The sequence below is a fragment of the Cynara cardunculus genome, assembly GCF_001531365.2.
Source record: "Cynara cardunculus var. scolymus isolate 2C chromosome LG 1, CcrdV1, whole genome shotgun sequence".
In the NCBI taxonomy this organism is placed as follows: domain Eukaryota; kingdom Viridiplantae; phylum Streptophyta; class Magnoliopsida; order Asterales; family Asteraceae; genus Cynara; species Cynara cardunculus.
Genome location: NC_037528.1, coordinates 42,513,795 through 42,531,239, shown reverse-complemented (window position 1 = coordinate 42,531,239; position 17,445 = coordinate 42,513,795). Strand labels below are relative to the sequence as shown.

At 34.3% G+C, this 17,445-nt stretch overlaps 1 protein-coding gene across 3 annotated transcripts; it reads right to left on the bottom strand.

Moving 5' to 3' along the window:
• Window positions 1-2,698: 2,698 nt before the first annotated feature.
• Window positions 2,699-13,269, bottom strand: LOC112526677. 3 transcript variants are annotated; one of them, XM_025137059.1, is made up of 10 exons: window positions 13,059-13,269; window positions 11,768-11,971; window positions 11,602-11,693; window positions 11,430-11,501; window positions 9,819-9,925; window positions 9,354-9,409; window positions 8,246-8,420; window positions 5,188-5,271; window positions 4,155-4,451; window positions 2,699-3,714 (listed from the first exon to the last, which is right to left on the bottom strand). In XM_025137059.1, the coding sequence occupies exons 2-10, from the start codon at window positions 11,930-11,932 to the stop codon at window positions 2,921-2,923; spliced, it is 1,842 nt and encodes a 613-aa protein (XP_024992827.1). In that variant the 5' UTR covers window positions 11,933-11,971; window positions 13,059-13,269; the 3' UTR covers window positions 2,699-2,920. The 3 variants fall into 3 exon arrangements, with proteins under 3 accessions (XP_024992827.1, XP_024992835.1, XP_024992844.1); XM_025137067.1 differs by having other exon boundaries at window positions 11,768-11,994; window positions 13,059-13,263; XM_025137076.1 differs by lacking the exon at window positions 5,188-5,271.
• Window positions 13,270-17,445: the final 4,176 nt, after the last annotated feature.

Here is a 17,445-nt window from a genome sequence, read left to right as displayed (position 1 = left end):
TTAATACATTTGTGTACATCTACACATCATCATTTAAACTTTTCCCTTGCCTTTATCTTGCGATGTATGATGACCTGCAAAACAGGTTAGTCCAACAACTGAGCATTAGACCCAAAAGGTCTAGTGAGTGTACAAATCTCATACAAATAACTTACATCCCAAACTAACATTTTAGAATCAAACCTGTACATACACAAACATTTTATCTATATTTATTATAGATTCTTTTCCTTCCTCGGTCACTCCGCCATTTCATATGTCTCGCGGTTACATCGCCACTACATCTCTCTCTTTCACGGTTACACCGCCATTACATCTCTCTCTCGTGGTTACACCACCATTTCATATCTCTCGCGGTTATACCGTCATTACATCTCTCTCTCTCTCGCGGTTACACCGCCATTTCATCTCTCTCGCGGTTACACCGCCATTACATTACTCTCGCGGTTACACCGTCATTACATCATTATCAAACAATTTTAAAACAGTAGAAATATCAAACAAGATTCAGCCGAATAGGAAATCCGGTCAATTCTTATCCGGATAAGTAATTCGGGCATCCGTCCGGAGATGTAATCCAGACATCACTGTCCGGTAATCTAATTCGGACGACACTCAGTGATGCTTTAAGCGAATTGGTTAAATCGAATGGCTTTTGAGCGGTTTAGGTTCACATCGGACAACCTTTAACCGGTTTAGGAAGTAAACCGGATGATACTTGGCCGGTTTAGAAAGTATATCAGGCGAGTCTTGAGCGGTTTAGGATGAAACCGGACACCTCTTGTCCGGTTTAGGTTGAACCCGGTCACCCTTTGAGTTATTTAAAGGAAATCCGAATGACTCTTGTCCGGTTTAAGAAATTTCCGGACAATATGTAATGCAGTTCATAATAAGCTAGTTTAAACAACAACTGAATTATTGTACAAACAACTAATACTTCAAAGCATAATACACTCACCTTTGATTCGAATTTGGCTTCTAATATCTGCAACTTCTTTATACCTTTTTTTTCCTACAGTTTTTCTTTCCAAAAGAAGAAAAAAAGCCTTTTTTTCAAAAGCACTTGTTATTTATAGCAAGTGCTTTAACTGCCTTTATCCACAAATCCCTCCCAAAATTCATACCTACCTTAAAATATATATATATATATATATATATATAATTCTTAAAATAAAATAATCAAACTGATTATTACAATTTAATAAAGTAACGTGATTATTTTAGAACCCTAAAAAAAACTTGACATTTATAAAAGAAAAAAAATAGAATTTGATATGAATAAATAAAGTTTCAAGTGGATAATTAAGGTTTGGTACTATATCAAATTTTTATATATGAAGTGTGAGGGGGTGCCAATGCCACTTTTGGCTCCAAGGTGGCTTCGCACATGCCAAGAACTAAGTTGTGGTACCTGGTGTCGAAGATGACACTAAATAACATATATTTCCCGTGCTCCTTTTGAGAAGGAGTATTACAGATTAATTCTTGACAGTATTTTAGTCTATTTAACTTGGCTAGTTTAGTTGTTGTATTTGGTTAGTTGTTTGTTAATTGCTAGTGTAGAGTTAGTTTGGGTAGTAAGATGCTCCTTTCTGGTATTAATCATAATGCATATTTTCCCCAAATTATGTGTTATAAAATAGGACAAGACAGGGTAGGAGGGACAAAAATAAGGTAGGTGAGTGAAAGAGTTGTGCAATGTTTTAGAGTTTTAATTATGAGTAATTTAATAGTTTACTGATATTTTTTCGGTTCTCATATCTCCGTTCCACCTATTATGGTGTCCCACTAAATAAAACAAAAATCTTGCTTATATTCGTTCATTTATTATGGTATTCTACTTACATTTGACAAGTACAAACGTAACTTCTCGCTTACAAGATGAAATTAATTAAGCTGTGTAATAAAATGAGTCATTAGATCTAGTTTAGTAGTTGAGTTTTGTATTTGGATTTAGTTATGTTATATCTATTTCACCAAGGTTGTATCGGAGTGGGTTAGTATGTGTCATATGAAACAGGGTCGGAATTTTTGGGACCCAAAAATCATATCCGATAGAAGAATGATTTTATTTAATTTATTATTTATGTTACTTTATTATTTTAAAATATTTTGAATGTAATATATGGAATAAATTTTTGTTTCATTTATTACTCGTCGCGTTTATCTATTCACACATGAATACAGGAGAAAAGACATACCAAACACAATGATTTCCTACCTCATCAATTTGATTACAAGCATTTTTTCATGTAATTGTCCAAAAAAAGCTTATATTACATTGCATCACTTGTAAGCCAAGAGAATAATATGGATCTCACCAATATCACTGATTGAATATGGATGGCATTATCAATTCTCATTAAAAAAAACAAATGTTCTAAATTCATAATTTTAAAGATTCAGTGACAATTTTCTGTTATGTAATGGCATTCTCAAACTTAAGAGTTCTTCGATTCATTTTCCATCAAAATCTATATGAATAAAGTTATTTGTATTGATAAAGTTGTTTGTATGATAACAGATAAGTTGTTCAGTTATTGTGTTGAATAAACAGTCTGAATGTCAAAAATGATCATTTTACCACCAATCTATGTTTTAAACAGTTTGGATACAATTAAAAATTTCAAGTGAGACAATTAAAATACCAGATCCTGCACAAAAATTTCATCCACAGACTAGAACTAGAACCATGTACACAAGCATTTCATCAAACACATCAAATGAAAAGAACTTGATAGAAGACCAAGATCCCATCAAAAATTTATGGACATTATGAAAAGCCCACTTGAACAGAAGTAGGAAAACGTCTGCATAATTCTCCTGCTTCTGTAAAACTATAAAAAAAAACATTGACTTCTAATTAAATGCCACAACACATCAAATGAAAAGAACCAAAAAGACTGCTCCAGGAGACAAACTAAACCAAAATCCTGACAGCTGATGCCATGTTAATCAGTTCATCCTCAGTTACTCTCTTCCACACACCACCAATCATCAACCCATTCTTTAACATTCTGTCTTCATCTTCTTCATCAAACAATTTGCACTCTTTAAGTTTCTTAACATCTGAATTCTCCAAAACTCCATCAGCTTCTCTCTTACCACCACAACGCTTTACTTCCCCTGAATCCTTTTCCTTCACTTGGTCTACCTTTTGGTCATCAAGAACAGGAACTAGACCAGAAGAACCAACGTCCGAAGGCAACATTCCAATCGGACATGGCTTCCATGATTTTGCAGCACTCCATTTCGTAATCTTCGTTTTGACTGCTGTCCTTAAGTTATTTTTCTGAGATAATTTCTGTTTAAGGATATCAAGATTGTTGGCTGCTTGACGTATGTAGTTCTCTTGCTGGTTGTAAAAGCTCTCGGAATCAATAATATGTTCCTTAACGAAATCTGTGTTTGATGCATGCAAGGATGCTAGCTTGTTCAGTTTCACGACCAAAGTCTGATTACCAGCCCTTTGTGCAAGAACTGAGGCTGCGGTTGTCAGATGGTTATCACCAAGTGAAGAAACCATGAGACATTTACGTAGGAGATGTACAAGAGCTGATTTGGGGAGACTTTTCTTGTTTGGTGTTCCTGCAGTTGTAATTTTCCGGCGACAAGTCTTTAGATCCTTGAGGTTCCCCACAAGCCACTCAAATAGACAGGAAAGATGATCTGTTTCATGAAATCCAGAATTGTACTTGGGTTTGAGGTGTTCTCCTGATACATATGTAAGATTTTATTGTAAATCGAGAATGAAAAAGTTAATGCAACTTCTAGTTAAAAAAAATTATGCAATGCAGCAATCCGATAAACAAATGCAGTGGAAAAACGGATACATCAGTAAACAGAGCGCAGCTCCTAAAGCACATAAACAAGATGCAGAAAGAATCATATGTAATTAGATTGCCCTAAGTGCACCGAAAACAACTAAAATCATGCAGATAACAAAGAAATATATTAAAAGCACAAATATACAAGAAATCAAAGCATTCTAAGGGTGGAATGCACAGGTGTTCAATGCAGTGAAGATCAAGTCGATCAATTGCAAAATCTTAATATGCATTATGAATCCCGAGCTAAGGAAGTCATCTCCCTGTGCATCAAGATTCTAAACTGATTAAAACCCAATATCATACCAGGAAAGTAGATGAAATTACCTGCATCATGTTTTGAAGCTTCATGGGTCTCAATCATTTGAAGTACTACTTTGAGAAGGCTTAGAAGCATCTCCGGTTCTTTATTCGACAACTTCATAACTAGAGCTTTCCAATCATCAAGTTGAGTATCGTAAGTTCCAGAGTTGCTAACAGGAGAGCTGTCTGGAAGCTCTACCACATCGGCTGATTCTAGAGCCTTCAGCAGGAACTCCAATAAGATAGATACCACTTCCGAGGGGAAAGAAGAATATAACTTGAGAAGATTCTTCAATGCCTTGTTTATATGTTTCTTGGAGCCTTGAAAATATAAAAAACCATCATCAGGCATCGGAAAGAAAGAACATGAAAACCATCAAATGTGTAGGGTGTGGATGGGTGGGAGGGGGCCATGGTTGTGTGAAGGATCGCAGTTTCCTATTTGTTTGTTGGGTTTTTCTTTTTCTTTTGGGTGGGGGGAAGGGACAGAGATGGTTGTGTAGTATTTGTCTATTTCATTGATGAAGGGTGTATCTGTAGAAAAGTAGTAGTAAGATCTAATATTAGTTGCAACCTGAACATCGTCTGTTGGGAAATGGTGATGAATATCAAGGATCTCCTCGTGCAATTAGGAAATGCTGATGAAAAACATCTGTTTTGTTTGAAAAAATAAGATCTGTTCATTCTAATTGTAAGTTTCTAACTAACGACTGTAATGCGACAAAAAAGTTCAGAAACAAGAGAAATATTATGGACATTTGTAAGATACAGACATGTTTGTATCGACTATGATGCATCTATATAGGATCATATGAAGAACAAAGGCCATAATAACATATCCATAAGCAATTGATTTGCGAAGCTCCCTGCCCCTCCCCCCTCCAACTTGATTGGTCTGTATGACCTAGTACATGTGTCTCAGGTTTTGTCAATCAATGGAACACATAAAGAAAAGAGGATAAAATCATCATATAAGTATTAGAAGAAAATGGAAGAAACAAATAACCGTCAAAAACTGAACATACAATGCAGTGTAAATGGAATATGATGGTCTTGCCTGAAGGTTTAGAAGACTGAATCTTGACAGCCATTAGTGATAGAAACTTACTACGCCCGCATAGGTGTTCACAATATTTGATGCCTAAGCGCAAAATCAATAAAATAAAACTGAAATAGATAAAATCTCATCAACTTCTAGACTACTACATCTGTAAAAATCATTGGATGCAATGCAAGAACGAACCAAATACTGAAAATGGATTTCCACACAATATAAATATTGCACCTTCAATAAAATATCAAGTTCAATCAATATATTTCGAATCAACTCAGATCCTAATCAGTTGCTCATCATCTATCAGGATTCAGGAAGATAATTTATTTCTTGCCCAGGAAAAAGAATTCAAGTACTCATTCTCTCTCTCTCTCTCTCTCTCTCTCTCTCTCTCTATATATATATATATATATATATACATACATAGTTTCTGTGTATCTTCCACAAAATATCCTTCCGCCAACTACCTGAGTTATAAAGGACTAGATAGTAAGCTGAAATTTACATTCAAGTAGCCCAGTCTGTAATTTCCAGTCTCTAACCTTTCTTACTTTATTCCTTTCACTTGAGGGTTATTTAGATGTTTTGTATTATTAGATTGCTTTCTTATTTTCCATTTTGATGCAATGTGCTCCCTTTGCCTTGGTTTAATCTCCTAAGGGGTAAGGAGTGACTTTATGCCCCAAGCATTTGGGTCACTCCTTGGATAATGGATCAACAATGGTGCTCCGCAGCTGGTCTTGTTTAGGGCTTCCAACAGTGCTTAATCCCGTAAGTTCTCTTGCCACACAATTTACATGCATTGAAAACATGAATGGGTCTTAGACCCAGCAGCTACAGTGATAGTGACAATAAACATAGAGTTCTAATTTCCAACAACAGGCTTTCAATTGTTTCTACATAAATTTTGACACGCTGCTCAGAGGAATTTGTAGACAATATCTTCAAAGTCTTGTGAGTTAATTAAGATCTTTACTTATTTATCTCTTGCTCTAGTGGCAAGAAGTAAGCTCTGCAACTGATTCCACTCTCATGACAAAGCAAGTGCCATGAAATAGATCTAGCGAAAGACCCCCTACAAAGTGGGAGATGAACAAACTCCATATCTAGATCTTGTCAAAGAACATAAGAGTGTACAAGGGATAATTGTATATAGGGCAACAATGGTTACTTGATAAGAACCTAACCAAACTAAAATTTGGAAAATGTATACACCAATTATTGTTTATTGCAGAAAACCCATGCTATACCACCCCATCCCATACTGACGAAAAAAATCTAATCTATACGGCTAGAAAACCTTCTCCTAATCATAAGAAACAAATCTACAAGTACTACCTCTGTCCATATCAAGCACAAGAACTATTGTTTTGCTTGCATCATTGGGAGTACCTTGATCCATTTGTATATTAGTTCTATTTTTATTCCACATATACAGAGTTTAAATATAAAAGGATAAACCAACCAGTAATACACTCTCTCTTACGCTTATTAGATAGACATCAAAAAGTTCGAAAAGAAGTTCGTTCAAAGCTTGCTTCTCCGTTTAACTTCTAACTTTGAAAAAGGACCAAAATCAGTAGGGTCGGATTCTGGTGAGGACGGAAGCTATGGTGAGAATGGTAAGAAGGGATCTCCACCCTCGGATTAGTCCTAATTGAAGATTAACATTGATGAGATGCACCTGATCAATTCCAGTGAGGAGTGCAATTCATGGGGTGGGGGTGAGATTAAAAGTGATCATCGGTCCAGATCCCTTCTTACACTTCTCACCTTAACTCCTATTCTCACACGATCCTTCGTGAAATCAGTAAACCATACTCCATTTTGAAATGGACATGCTGAGCTGTCCATAATCCTGACACTGAGTTTGACCAGAACAACCTTTCATGGAGATTTGAATTGAACATTTCTTACATATCTCAAGGGCATATAAATTCAAATTTGTGAAAGACACAAACTATCCAATGAGCCAAATATAAGAGGTCAAATCATCACATGATGTGGTAGTTGATTATAAACAAATTTCAGATCCTGATTACTTATTTTGGTAATGTAGTCAGATTTGCAAGTGTCTACATCATGATTGCCAGATTACAAGGTGAATGGAACCTTTTATCCTTGTATACATCATATTTTCAAAGCGTATACATAATCTGTTGACTCATCTTAACAAGGTTACATGCATGAATCTTTAGATAGTTGATAGAGCCTAATTTAGTTGTTCCAATACAGGTTGCTATTGCACTTGAATCGGTTCCCAGATTCTCAACTTAATCCCTCAATCACCTCCAACAGAAATCCATATCATCAATGACTGTGTAAAACTTGAAAATCCTACTTTAGTATTTCAGTTTTTAGTTTTATTTACGGCAATCATACGTAGAAGTTAAACATATCTGAGGATGAAGATTGTTAATCAATATATAGTTGTATAACTGATATAAGCAAGGGTTTTGAGCTTTCTATGGTTAAATTGAAAACCTCAAACTGAATCTTAGGTGAGAGACTAACCAGCCTTGAGCAAAAGAAAAATATCCATGTTGAGGAAGGAAGATAATTTGAGGGTAAGGAGTCCAATGAACAAAAGGTTGTGGTGTTGTATATATGCAGAAGTAGTGTCACCCGATTACCAAATCAAAGAGACTTCCTTTGACCAAAGATTAAAAGATAGACCATTATATGCTTTGCTCACCTCATAGGAAAGTACGCCTCATAGGAAAGCACGGCACGTCTAAAAAAATTTGCAAGCAGTTTCCAGCGAAAAAGTGAGCTTTGAGCCAATAAAGGCTAAGAAACATTGGCACAAGAACTAATAGCTCCATTGAAGAATTATGACCTCGTTGCTTAAGCATGTAGTAAGGCTAAGAAATATACATAGAGAGTCCCTTTTTGGCACCTACTAGTGACAAACAACGGAGTGCAAAAAATATGATGCAAGAAACAGCATATACAAACATGAAGAAAAAGGAAAAAATTATTGTTACATATAACATGGTATGATTCACTCAATGGAGGATGACATGTGAGCCAGAACATTATTATTAGCACGCATACTTACGTTTTCCCTTAACTACTGAAGAACCTGATCTTGCAGCCTTCTTCACATCCAAACTGAATGCCAGTTCACGTATCTTAGACTTGATTTCTTTTCTGAAATTGGCAGTTCTTTCACTGGGGCATGAAATTGCCATCTTTTGGGGCTCCCAATAATAAGCTTTCAACCAATCAAGTGCCTAAAAGATCACACCAAGAATCATCAACATAATAATATTGGCTACATGTACTTGAAAGCGTAATGTACTATACAAGTATACAGTGAACGAGTAGGTTCTAAATGGATGTTGAGTATGACATGCTAGTTAAGCAAATATGAAATTTTACCATGAAATACTCCTGTTATCTATTTAACAAACCTAGGACACTGTTTAAAATTTGGCTCCAGACCAATTTTTAATTGACTAATCATAAATGACCAAATTAAATTTCTATAAGTAAATTCCTAAAAATGTAATGGAGACATTGCCTAATTGGGCACTTATTGCGTCTAGCGTGTGCCTAACAAAAAGTAAAGTCCACATCTGGTTCAGCGTGTGTTTGGCACAGTTTTTGGAGTCAAAATGCTGTTGCAACAGTGCCATAACCTCACAGTCAACAGCAGGTCAAGGCCCTATTCTGTTCTGTTTCTCATACATGATCATCCACTTCAAGGTTGAAACTTGTAGGAGACATTCAACAATCCCCAAGTGTTTAGTAGTCCCCCACATAGTTTGAGATCATTAGGTTGCTAAAAAGTTGCTTTTCACTGAAACCTTTTTCTGAACAGCAACCTAAATTTCACCTTGTAGCAAGATTTGAGTAGTCGTTTTAAGCTTTAAGGTCTCTTGCACAGTAAATTAGTGAATTAGCATATCAAAACTACTGACTTGCTCGAAGAATGGTCCCTACTAATCTTGTACCATAGCAATAAAACTTGGCATGGACAACAACACGCATACCACTTGCGCCTCTTATTAGTTAAGCGACAAAAACTCAAGACTAGCAACTAACTTCACAACGAGAATTATGGCCAGGAAGGAACATCATCAGTAGAGTAACACAAACCAGAAAGAGAGACCTTTGTAGAATATTAGTAGTATATACCTTTGCAGAATATTAGTAGTATATACCTTAGTAGATGCAAGCCGAACCAGTCTCAATGAAGGTAGGTCACGATGTGAACACTCTGCAAAAAAACATATGGGAAGGGAGCATTAGAAGATAGAATAACAACAAACAAGCTAGGCAAAGAATGTTCCTGGAAACCGACAATAAAAGTCACCATGAAAAGTTTATCAAGTTGTCTCCTCATATAATGATGAGAGGGACCAATAATGTAGCCTACTAATACTCTTCCTGATGAACATATAACATGAACAACGAATGGTTAACCCATCAGTATTGAATAAAAGAGTGTGATAACAACATTATTTAGCTCGAAGAAGATCTCACAAACTACTAGAAGGATATGATTTAATGAACTGGAACTCACAACAAGCATATACTAATGCACAAATGTGTGAGTATGCTTTTGTGTATATTAGTTAGATGTACATATACATGTAAAACTTAAAGGCATATATTGAATTCCTTACCATGACGAATATCAATCAGCATACGAGGAATACCAATTGCATCAGCTGCCTCAGCAATTGAAACCTCATTCTTCTTACGAGTCTTCTCCACAATACCATTCACAAGCCTTCAAATTTAAGTTTCAGGTAAGAATATTATAAACTTCAAGATGGCAGAACAATATAATCCATCAAAAGCATTCAAACAACTATGCATGTACAAAGAGGCATATGATCAGACTACAGCATCAAAGGTCGAAGAAAATTGGCAGTTCCAGAGATCTGAGTTGGGAGGCGGGAGGAGGCACAGATATGTGGAACCAGGGATTTGTAGTTCTAAAAATATCAGGATACGAGTTTACTTGTGTAATATACATATGAATATATTAATCTAAAACCAAGACAAAAAGAATAGTTGCTTTTGTAGTTCATCTGTAAGATCCTTTAAAATCAAACGTAAACCTAACTTTGGTTTCGAAAGTTTATATAGTATATAAAACAAACGATTGTGAGCAACTATGTGCTCAACAATAGAAATAGACCATCCACATATGCATACCAGACAGATGTGTGTCTGTGTATATATGCATGCAACATAATATAGCCGCCACATTGCAGTACGCACTGTAAGAAAGAGAGACATAAACGAGACTACAAACTCAGAGAAGAGAAGCAATTAGCTAACTGCCAGTCAAAAAGAGCTTGTAGCTAGTCCTCACCTCTCTTGCGCCTCACTCTCTCACATGCAAAAGACTTGGTTTTACTTCTGGTCTTAACATTAAGATCTAATTCCTAAATTTAATTTGAGCTTTTGATCTCACCAGCAGGGCAAAATAATCCACCCTCTGTCCACCAATACATGGTCCAGAATTTGGGATATAATTGAAGTCACACCCCATGTAGACACCACTGACTTTTGACGTACTCGATACAGGGATTCAACAAGAATACATGTGCCCTTGCTTCTTGGGAGCTCATATATGTGTGTGTATGTATATTGGTTACATATTTAAAGAAAATGTTCCTCACTTCCTCTAAGATGCTACAATCTGACCACATGGACTCAGAGATAAAACTGAAAAGTAAACCTAAGTAATACGAATTTGCATCAAAATAGTTTTGCATTTGGTAATCTACAGCTGATAGAATTTTTCCACAATATCATCTCCTAAGCAATGTACAAGAAACTTCCAAGACATAAGTAAGTTCATAAAAGATCCTATTGCTACTTAGATATATCCCTGTCAAGTACTTGAAGCCGAACATGAAACCATGGAATTGCAACAATCCACATCAGACCTTTCCAGATAAACCATGGAATATATTTTGTCATAATTGGCCTTGTGCCTTGTTTATTGCATATTGGAGTCCAGACATCTGTTTTATTCAGCACCAAGCTTGTTAAGTGGACAAGTTAGTTTATATGTTACACGCAACTTACTAAAGCTACTGTTTCAGGTTGAACCAAGTTTCCTTCAACCTATAGAGAATGGAGCTTCGCATATTGTAAATCTTGGATGCCTGGCAGTTCAGAGTACATACTGATCCTTCTTTTAGTCTTTCGTTTACCTAAGGAAGCCACTTGTCCTTCTTTGGTTGATACAGTTTATTATCCCAAATAGAAGTCTTTACCTCATAATAGCCATACAATATAACATTGTCAACATATCCTCTTCTAGTATATCACTCTCGGACAGACCATCCCTGCATTGAGTAAAATAGATGCATAAATATTCGGGAATACATCAATCCCATAGGAGCAAAATTCAATTTCAGCTTGTCAGATGAGAAAAGAAACATCCACCTAAAGAAAGAATCCTTTTGTTGGATTTCAATGATAGAAGCAGTGACTTCAATTACTACAGGAAGGCATCCTCTGCTTCGCCAGGCAGATATCTGGCCCAAAAAAAATGAATTCAATGATCTTATCAATATACTAGGACTCAGTCTATTGTATATATGATCCTTACTCTTCGAAGAGCTAAGTCTATGGAGCCAGGGGAAGAAGAAAACAGTGATTCTCTCACGGAACTCCAATCATCCCAACTTATCCAAGGCACCAACTTATAGTTGCCTTCCCCAAACGCCTCATTGCTTGTTATTTCATTAACTCCAAGCACTAGTTGTGATTCCATTGTAATGGCGGATTGAGAACTACCACGAACTAGATTGAACTGAAAAATGCCGCAAAAGAAAACTATAAAACAAGAAAGCAATCAACCTTCGTAATTTTTAGGGCTAAATGCAAGAAATAGCAATAAATTCCAAAATTTTGTTATTATAGCATTATGCTTTTATTTCTTCTTATTATAGCAGTGTACTTTCAAAATGCTTTTGTTATTATGCCATTGTACTTTAAAAAATTTACTTGTTACTGCAATCTGATAATTTAAATCCTGATGACATGGCAATTAGTTAACAGGTTTATTTGCAATGTCACTGTCCATGTCGGGTGTCTACATGTACTATATTGGTGAAATGACAAAATATTAATTTTTTTATAAAAAAACTTCCCAACTTCAAAAAATTACCAAATTTTATCTTAGAAAACAAAGTTAATTTTTTTAATTAAATAAAAAATGAAGGAAAACCCAATATGCACTTATCAGCCCTTTTTGTATAAAACTCGTATAGAGTGTTATTTTGTTTGATAAATGAGAAAAAACTGGTGACAAAGTATTCTTTATTTCTAACACAATTTCATGGATAAGTTTGATCAAATAAATAAAATTGATTGATTAGTAGGTTTTCACTGCCAAAACCCAAGTGCGTTAAGAAACAAACAATTAAACCTAATGATCCCACAATAAAATTAAATTAATAGTGTGTTTTGGGTCCTCTCTCACCAAATCAATACAGAAGCTTTACACAGACACAGGCAACAATTGAGATTGGATTGCAAACACTTGTTCAAAGTTAAAAACACTCTTTTTTCTTCTTTAACCCCCTCTGATTGAAGCTTGTTTTAAGTTGCAAAAAATTATATCAATATCCTGTTGTCTTCGCTTCTACTTGTCAAACACCCCAACCCACATTCATTTCAACATCTCTATTCTACTTTTCAAACACCCCACCCCACATGCACTTTTTCTACCGCCTCGCATTCTCCTCAGTGAGGACAACTCACAACAGAGCAAAACTGAGACTAGTGTTTTCAAGAGCAAAATCAGTGAGGATTCAAATCAATGAGCAATCAAAATCAATGAGGTTTCAAGAAGTAAACAATAAGCAAAAATGAGGTTTCATTGTTTCAACCAGTACCTGTACAGCTGTAAAACAGAGCAAAATGAAACTAGGGTTTCTGGCTCTGCGGTTCTGAAATTGTGGACAACGAGAGGAAAACAGCGTCGAGGGGACAGCCGACGGAAACTGAAATCGTGCTCCTGCCTCCTAAAATGGTGCACGTCAGCGCCAGACGGGAGAGGGACGGGAAATTGTTCCACTTCCCTTCTACGCTAATACCCTTGGGGGTAGTTTTTGGTGTTTGGAGAAAAGAAATATTTATAATGTTTTTTTTTTTAATAAGATCATAATCTTTATTTTAATATTTTATTTTATTATTTGTTTTTGTTGATRTTATAATASGATTTTATRTATTTTTTAGAAAACAATAATAATTTTATTTTTGAATAAAATATAAATTTGAAGATATCATAAAAATTTGAAGATATCATAAAAATTTGAAAAAAAAATATATCAATGTTAATATCAAATCAATTATTTAAAAGTTTTATTTTTTATATAGTTTTTTTATTATAATTTAATTTAAGTTTAAAAACAAAATAATTTATTTTTGGTTTAATAATATAACATTTTATAAAGATAATGATTAAATATTTTGTTAGAATTCAATAATTATTCTAATTATATTTTAGATTTTTTATATTTAAAATGAGATGTTTATCTGCAGTTAATTACACGAATTCAGATATGGAGCTTTAATAAGTTGTACTTACGTACAATCTTCTTGTACTCTTGAATTTTAAGTAATGTACATTAATAAACAGTACTTTACACATAAAAAGTGGTTTTTAAGAGTTTTTGTCAAATGCTTTATAATATAGTATAGATATTATCTTCTAAGCGGTTTGGGATTGCTTATTTAAAATGTATTAATTTATTTGATGCGATAACGGTAATAAGAAATTTTAGTGTTTCGATGGAATAAAAAATAATACTTATTAGCGGTGTGATACCGGTAATAAAAAGTTTTTACATGTATAAGTAATATTTGTCAAAGACACTAAAAACAACTTATCAGTTTATTATGTTTTGTACTGTTATAAGCTAATTCAAATACTTTTTATAAAACTCCGGTTTAACACTACATAAGTTGATAACCACTTTAAAAAACAAACAAACATAAAATTTAATTATAAATTTCGTCCCTGTATTTGATGGTTTTTACAGTTAACGTCCTTAACCCTAAACATGGGTCATCCTAGTTTTGAATTTGTTAAAATCGGATCCCTTGTTTTAACTCTGTTAATAAATCTTTTGTATTTTAGCTTGTTTATCCATTTCCTTAATGGTTTTCTTTCATACAACATTATATGCTTTTTGTACAAGTGTATAACTGATTAATAATTAAAAAAAAACACATTTGCAATCACGATCTACTCCTCTTTAGCCATTCCCTCATCTTCGACTACTTTGTTTACTCTGCCCACTACTTCATCTGCCCACCACTGATCGATTGACTTAACCGGATGCGGAAGGGTGGCGGTTTACGGACACCAGAATAGAGTCATAAACATCAAATCAACCTAAATCTGATCTTTAATTAATAAAACTCAACCCAAATTAACCCAAATCCATCCAAATCCAAATTAAGGTTAAGGACTTGATCCGTAGCGAAAATGGAACCCTAAAAACCCAATCATATTTTTTACGGTTAGGGACCTTCTTTGTAAAAACTATGAAACCACGAGAACGAAATTTATACTCAACTCTTTGTTTTTATGATTATTAGAGTGAATTACACTTTTGTCTAAATCACGTCCTTATTTGAAAATAATTGTACTAAGTGTCCTCTTTATATTTCGTTACGAATTAGATCCTCCAACCTTTAGCATTGGTAAATCTAATTCGTTAATTCAAGGACAATTTAGTCAATTTATCCATTTTATGTCTTTTTTCTATTAAAAAATAATACCAATATATTATATACTATTATATATAGGGGGGTTCTAGATACAAATCTCATATTGCAAAATAATTAAGATATTTATGGAAGACGATTATGGTTCACTTGCATTGTCAAAATACTTCTAATACATTTAAAACTTACCTAAAATCCAATCGTTTTTCATTATAGAATTAATTTTAACCATATGGTTATAAAAAGATTGTAGTGTTTCTTTTTGCTTGCATAACCATTCAAGCATTAAATGGGTTGAGTTTCATCTTATAAGTGTGCTAAATGCCATTTTCCAAATGCCAGGAATGACTATAAGCTGATAGAGTCGTTTTAACATAAAATAAACCGAGATACAATGTGACTAATTCCAGGTACAAACCGGTTTGTAAGGCTTGGTACCTACGTCTTGACAAAAATAAAAGGTCTATACAATTGAGTGACTATTTTACCCCTACAAAAAACCAATGTTAACATAAATCTATTTTTTGGGTAACCATATATATCTGGACCAGCTTATGTGTATTGACTAATCCCTTGGGTGACTACAAATAGCCTGAAATCATCGCATGTAAGGCTTTGACAGTGTATTGATTCCAACCTAGGGAACATGAGATTTCCGCTACTCCCCCTGAGGCTTAACGAACTCGCCATAAATCTAAATTTGTCTAAGGTTGTTTGAAAATTTTAATCCTGGTTGTACCATTGAATTTATAATATGTGACACATGGCGAGTGTGAAAAAAAAACACTACCTATCTACCAGATATAAGCTTTAAATCGTTTTTAAAAATTTTCAACAATACGATATTATCAAACGCGTTGTCAAAAGAAATGCTAATTAGTTTATCCGAAAAATGATAAAATTCAATTATATCTTTTGGCATTTTAAATCATTTATCTCTATCATATGGGTAAGTAAGTTGCTCAAACACAAAAATATGTTTTATCATGACCATTCCATTGAGTCGATACACTAAGTTATTACTCAAAGATGCGATTATTGAAAATTGTGTAGGGTGATGCAAAAATTTAATGTTTGAAAATAAATCTTCCATATTTGTTTGTGCAATTTCCATAGTTTAATGCATCACATTTTAGAGTTGAAGGACTTGCTTGTCGTTATCTCGGTTGAAGCGATGTTTGGATCTACCTTGTTATTTGCATGTTGCCAAAGTGGATGGATAACAAGCCCGATTGAATCACCAGTTTTGCTTTCATCATCTGACATATCTCTCCATTATAAATCCAAACATCTTTGGTTGGTTTAAATATCGAATGTGTCGAATCTGTGACTTTCAACCAAGGGCAAGTTCTCTCAATGTGATGTTTTAGGGTGGAATTTTCCTCCGTCGTAAGAAGCACACTACATTGTTTTCACTATGCTAATATTTTTCTGCTAAACATAATAACCAAAATGAGATGTTCCCAAACCAAGGCTTTTCTAGCTATGTCTCTCAATTAGGTCTATAACGTGACTTTTAGGCGTTCAAAATTGAGAACCACCGAGAATATTACCGACTTGAGAACCAAAAAATTTGTGCGATGAAGTTTTTTCAACTTCAGATATCTCGACAAAAACTTAACAAGTCTAAAAACAAACTGTATCGTAATAATGTAAAGCTTATTTTAATACTGAGAGAAATTAAGAGAGATGGTGTGAAAAATTATCTAAAACAAATTTTATTTATAAAACAAGTGAATTATGGATTTGGTCCCTGTGTTTTGATGTTTTTTTACTAAGATTCTCATACCTTGTGTATTATGTATATAGTCCCTGTACTATGCGAATTGTTTTGACTAAAGTCCCTAAAGCTAATGTCATTCAATTTGGAGACGTTAAAGGCATGTGCCATGCACACCATGGATATGGATGTAATGTTAACTTTTTTCCATTTCAGTTAAACCTGTTACATAGCGTTAGAGACGGGTTTTAATAAACTCTTGGAGACCCTAATTAGTACATTATAATTGAAGCTTCTTATCATTAACCTCTGTAAACCATGCCATCGATCTTCATTCATCATCATTGAGTTTGTTAATCTGATCACTATGTATTTGAACACATTATCCTCATCTTTGAATTGCATTGCTTATGAAGATAGTTAAAACATAGTGGAACATTTGTAGCGCATGCTATAACACCCCAAAAATTTCCAAAATAAACCGGTTTAGTGAAATCCAATTGAATCCGTGAGTGATATCCCGAGCGATTTAGAAATCCGGATAGATGTATTGAGCGATTAAGACCAGGCGATATATTGATCTTGTGCGATGAAGTCTCCGTATGAGTTTGTGTAATGGAAGATTCAGAATGGGTCTTAACACTGGTTGGGCCTGAACGATTTAGAACTAAAACACAAACACAAAAGAATTTTAAAAAATTGGATCAAAAACACAAAGTTTTTAAAAAAAATCAAGAACACAAAAAAATTTTAAAACACAAAATCCGATTAAATCTTGGAATATAATAATCAAATCACAAAAGTTTGTGAATAGCAAAGATTCACAA

What these genes read in the sequence shown, in the direction of transcription:
- LOC112526677 (XM_025137059.1), bottom strand. Translation starts at nt 11,932, where the DNA reads ATGGAATCACAACTAGTGCTTGGAGTTAATGAAATAACAAGCAATGAG. An exon ending in CAAAAGGATTCTTTCTTTAG is followed by an intron (nt 11,502 to 11,601) that starts GTGGATGTTTCT and finishes TACTCAATGCAG; the next exon opens with GGATGGTCTGTCCGAGAGTG. An exon ending in TTCGGCTTGCATCTACTAAG is followed by an intron (nt 8,421 to 9,353) that starts GTATATACTACT and finishes GTGATCTTTTAG; the next exon opens with GCACTTGATTGGTTGAAAGC.